This window comes from Artemia sp. Qi Xiang Cuo, chromosome 10, assembly GCF_049724085.1.
Source record: "Artemia sp. Qi Xiang Cuo chromosome 10, ASM4972408v1, whole genome shotgun sequence".
Taxonomy (NCBI): domain Eukaryota; kingdom Metazoa; phylum Arthropoda; class Branchiopoda; order Anostraca; family Artemiidae; genus Artemia; species Artemia sp. Qi Xiang Cuo.
In genome coordinates, this window is record NC_142803.1 from 59,963,504 (window position 1) to 59,969,201 (window position 5,698).

The 5,698-nt window shown below is 37.8% G+C and overlaps 1 protein-coding gene across 1 annotated transcript in view; it reads right to left on the reverse strand.

The window, feature by feature from the left end:
- The window catches only part of LOC148947967 (uncharacterized), an 11,251-nt gene extending 6,002 nt beyond the window's left edge, over window positions 1-5,249 (reverse strand). Inside the window, exon 1 of the mRNA XM_089096053.1 lies at window positions 5,141-5,249. Coding sequence (XP_088952179.1) covers window positions 5,141-5,249 — 109 coding nt within the window. The remainder of the gene's footprint in view (window positions 1-5,140) is intronic.
- Between the last annotated feature and the right edge of the window lie 449 nt (window positions 5,250-5,698).

The following is a 5,698-nucleotide window of genomic DNA, read 5'->3' on the forward strand; positions in this document are numbered from 1 at the left end:
ATTTACATTAGTATCTATTGTATGCTTGTTTGCATTTATGATCCATTGAGTTTCTTTTTGTTCGAAATTTCATTTATGGTTTAGTATGAAAATATTTTTTTTTCTTTTCGACCCTTCCTATTAAATACCATAATCGCTTTCTATTGTGCGTATTTGGTCGTATAAATTATTAATTGTTATATGTTTTTGCTATGATTTTTTATTATATGGGGGGGGGGTGGGTGTTTCGATACAGGAGTTGTTATTATCTGACCTTTCAATTATTTTTAGCGAAACGAAAATGCGTAAAGGAGTTTTTGTTAAAGAAAATATTTGTCATAAAATTGGTTTTCAGTAAAGCGCCAATGACTCATTAGGTTTTAGACTTTTACAGTGAAAGAAGGAGGTCATACCCAAACTCTTGTTTGTGGTGGTTTTTGTTCGTTTCAAGCTTGATTTACATATTAAATTTAAGTTTCACTCGTTTTAAGATTTATTTATTTATATAATTTACCTTAATATCTTTTGAGTGTTTGTTTGCATTGATTGTTTATTTAATTTCTGTTCGTTTTAAGTTTCATTTGTACTTTAATAGGAATTTTTTTTTTCGTTTTAAGCTTGATTTTCATATTCAATCTAAGGATTACTCGCTTTAAGATCTATTTATTCATTTATATTATTAATTGTTGTATGTTTTTGCAATGATTGTTTATTATGTGGGGGGTGGGGGGGGGGGGGGTTGCTTCGATACAGGAGTTCTTATTATCTGACCTTTGAACTATTTTTAACGAAATGACCATACGTAAAGGAGTTTTTGTTATGTGATCTTTGAACTAATTTTAACAAAATGTCTATCTCAAAATTTTTATCTGATGCATTTAGGGCGTGAAGGAGGGAGGCTTGTTGCCCTCCGATCTCTTTTGACTCTTAACAATTGAAAAAGAACTTTCAATTTCCCATGAAATGAGCCCTCTCCGAAGTTTATTCGAGCATCCCTTCCATAAGAACTATATATGTCCTTTAGAGCATTACTCATAACGCCTGCTTCCGGGGCCGGGCGTGTTCCGTCGACACAGTATTTTTTCTTATCTGACCTTTTAACTATTTTTAATGAAAGGGGTTTTATAACTATTTTATCGGATGGTATTGGGAAAAAAGTGTGTAGGAGGGGGGGGGCTAGCCGCCCTCGGATATCTTTTGACCCTTAAAAATTGAACCAAAACTTTCAATTTCCAATCAAATGAGGCCCCTCTGAAGTTTATTCGAGCATACCTCTTATAAGAACCATATAGCCCCCAGGACAACACTTACAACGCCTATCCAACGCTCTAGGGGCGTGTTTTGTATATAAATTTTTAAAAAATCACAAAACACAGGCTATCTCAAAATTTTTAGCGGACGGGTTTGGGGAAAACAGAGCGCGGGGGGGGGGGCTAGTTTAACTCTCTCGACAATGCACCTCAGAATTACATTGGCTGATATATTTACAGATACAAGTCGTGCATCTTTCAGAAACAAGTTTTTCACGCTTTTTGGGGGGATTTTTTTTTGTACTAGGATCCTCTTTGTCCAATGACTGGACGATTTCAGCTTGGTAAATTGAAAAAAAACTAGTCTTTGTAGTGTATACGGGTCCAACAAATTGAACCTGTTTGATTTTTATACTCGGTGCTTCATGCCCTTGAGAATAATGATGACTTTGAGAATAAACTGAATAGAGAAGACAAGGCATTTGGCCCAACTAGCACCCTCGTCCTGCAAACCAAAATTTGGTGTCTTCTTTGCCCAGGCAATGGTTTTTGAATATTTCAACTAAACCAGTATTCAAATTAACCTGATTCTGCTCAAACCACCTTAGATCAATAATATAGGTAGAAAACATTCTTTCCAACTGAAAAACTATTCTGCTAGTCAAAATATTTTAAAAATGGCTAAAATAGCTGAAAATCACCCTTGTTTTAATTCCTTAATTATTGTTATAATTTTTCTTCGTATTTTCTTAGTTATTTTGCCAAACTTTAAAAATTACACGAAAAGAGGGTTAGTGCCCTTTTTAACAGTCAAAAGCGGTTGGAAAGCAACTAACCCCCCTCTCACGCCCACCTTTTCCCCACACAAATCAAATCAAATTTTTAGACAGCCATTTTGTTCAAAGTAGTTGAAAGCTCCGGGAATTATGGATCAAAAACCACCACAGCCCCCAGGGCAAAGGTTGTAAGTTATGCCATGGGGGCATATAAAACTCTTATTGAAAGTGTTTTCGTAAAAACTTCAAAAAGGGCTCATTCAATTGGGAATTGAAAGGGCTAGTGCCCTTATTAAGAGTCAAAAGCGATCGGAGGCCGAATGCCCCTCCCCCACGTCCAACATTTTCCACACACTTCCGATCAACATTTTGATATAGCCATTTTGTTGAACGTAGTTGAAGGGTCTGGAAATTATGTCTTTTAGTATGACACCCCCAAGCCCCCAGGGCTAAGGTTGTATGTTATGCCTGGGGGGCATAAAAGGTTTTTTATAGAAAGCATTGTCGTAAAAACTTAAAAAAAGTCTCATTCGACTGGAAATTGAGAGGAATATTTCCCTATTTAATAGTCGAAAGTAATCGGAGGGAGAATCACCCCCCCCCCCCACGACCATCATTTCCCCAAAGATTTCCGATCAACATTTTGATATGGCTATTTTGTTCAACGTAGTTGAAATGTCTGGAAACTATGTCCTTGAGGATGACAACCCCTCCCCATAGCCCTCAAGACAAGGGTAGTAAGTTATGACCTTGGGGCATATAAGGTTTTATAGAGTTTTGTCGCAGAAGCTTGAAAAAGTGTTCATTCGACTGGAAATTGAGAGGACTAGTGCCTTTTTTATTAGTCGAAAGTGATCAGAGGACAAATGACCCCTCACGTCCATCATTTCTCCAAACACTTACAATCAAAATTTTGAGATAGCCATTTTGTTCAGCGTATTTGAAAGGTCTAGAAATTATGTTTTTGAGGATAAGAAATCCCCCCAGCCCTCAAGGAAAGGGTTTTAAGTTATGCCCTGTGGACATACAAGGTTTTTATAGAAAATGTGGTCATATAGACTTTGGAGGGGGCTCACTGGATTGGTAATCAGACTCTCTAGTGCCTCTTTTTAAGAGTCAAAGTGATCGAAGGGCAGCTGCTCCCCCCATATACACGTCGTATTGTTGCAAAATTCATCTAGTATAAATTTTAAGATAGCCATTCTATTCAAAATAGTCTAAATATCATATAACAAGTATTTTGGGGTTGAAACAAACCCTAGAGATTAGGGTCAAGGGTTGTAAGTTATGCACAGGACGTATTAAAGGTTTTTATGGAAGGGATGGTTGTTTCACTTTAGAAGAGGCTCATTTGGTAGAAAATTGAAAGTTCTAGTTCCTTTTTAATCGTCAAAAGTGACGGACGGCATTTAGCCCCCTCCCACTCTCCTACAGCCCCTCCTTTCACCAAACGCATTTCGTTGAAATTGTGAGATAACGATTTTTCTCAAAATAGTCCAAAGAACATATAATTATGTCTCTAGAGATGAGACACCTCCCCCCCCAGCGCCCTGGGGACAGGGTTGTAAGTTATCTTCTGAGGGCATATAAGGTTTTTAGTGAATGGGCGGTCGTGTACACATCAGAAGGGGGTTATTCGATTTGTAATTGGAAGTTATAGTGCCCTATTTACGAGTCAAAGTGATTTAATATCAAACAGCCCCCCCCCCCCCATCCACGCTCAGCATTTACCTTAACCCCTCCGATCAAAATTTGGAGATACCAATTTTATTTATCGTATTTGAAGGTTTCGGAAATTATGTCTATGAGGAATACACCCCCCGCCCTACAGCTCTCAGGAAAGGCGTTGTAAGTTATTCCCTTGGGGTATATTAGGTTTTTATAAAAAGGGTGGTCGTATATGCTTTGGAGGGGACTCATTCAATTTGTAATCATAAGTTCTAGTGCCTTTTTTAAGAGTCAAAGTGATCAAAGCGCAGCCACCCCCCCCCTCCCGCACACAAACACATAGTGTTTTCCTGGGATATATCCAATAGATATTTTGAGACAGTCCTTTTATTCAAAATAGTCCAAATATCATAACAAGGCTTTTGAGGTTGATACAAACCACCAGAGCCTGAGGGCAAGGGTTGTAATTTATGCCCCTGGGGTATTTAAGGTTCTTATGGAAGATGTGGTTGTATAAGCTTTAGAGGTAGCTCATTTAGTTGAAATTGGAATTTCCGGTTCCCTTTCAAGATTCAATAGTGATGGAGGTCAAGTAGCACCCCCGTCCCAACTACCTCTCTTTTCACCAAATGCATCTGATTGAAATTGTCCGATGGCAATTTTGTTTAAAATAGTCCAAAGAACAAATAATATTGCTTCAAGGGTAGGCACAACCCTCCAGAGCCCTGGGGCAAGGGCTTTATGTTATGCCCAGGGGGCATATATGGTTTATATGGAATAGGTGGTCTTCTTAAATTCAGATGGGTCTCATTTAATTTTAACTTGGAGTTATAGTGCCCATTTTAAGAGTCAAAGTGATTTGAGAGAAACCTCCCCTCCCGGCCCCCCCCCAAGCCCATCATTTCCCATATAAAATATCCAAACAAAATTTTGAGACATCAATCTTTTCAGCAATGTTGAAAGGTTCAGTAATTATGCGTAGCAGTAGTAGCATTAGTAGCAGTATGCAAATAGCACCTTTTTTCAACATCCCCTTCAACACACGATGAAATTTTCAACTTAATACGATCAACCAGTCCTGAAGCATTGCTGATACGTCCTCTTGACAACCTATGTGGGAATAGTGTGATTCGATTTATTTCAACAGAGTTACAATATTGCCCAAAATTTTCGCCTTAATACCCTTAGGTTTATTAGTTGTAGTAGTAGCACCAGTAAATATAGTAGTAGCAGTAGGAGTACACTTAATAGTAGTAGTCTAAGGTTCAGTAGCAGTAGTAGTAGTAGCAGTAATAGAAGCAGTAGTTGTAGGAGTAGAAGCATTAGTATTATGAAGCAAATATTGTCTTTTGGTTAGTTCAACATCCCCCACAACAAGACTTTTAAGGTTTAATTTCAAATACAAAACTATTTCTAAGATATTGCTTATATTCCCTTTTGATGACGTGCACGCGTTTGGCAGATTGCCATCTGTAGAACCGTCATAGTCTCTGAAAGTTGCCCGTTCAGAGGTTGTGAATTTTGAGCCATCCAGATGACACTGTGCGTATTCGTAAATTGCTGCTTCTACGTTCATTGTACTTATCGATACTAAGGGCACTGTCTTGAATCTTTTAATGAATGTTTAGGAGGAATTTCGAGTGGATGAAAAAACTACACGCCTACAAGCATATAAGAAAAAGGGCAAAAATAAAAGGGCATATAAGAATTATTCGGCAGAAAAAGACAAATGCAGCAATGCTCTATCATAGCTAGTAATATCATTGATATTTAAAAGGAGCTAATTTGATTGAAAATTAAAAGTTCTAAGGCCCTCTTAAGAGTCAAAAGTGATTGGAGGGCAATCAGCCTCCTCTTTGGCTCATAATTTTCCAGAGACTTCCAATCAAAATTTTACTACAGTCATTTTGTTCAGCATAGCTGAATGGTCTAGTAACTATTTCTCTATGCTTATTGGGTAGGTCAACCCCCCATAGGTATGTAATTTTCTCATTATCCTTAAAAAATCGATGTTGCTTTAAAATT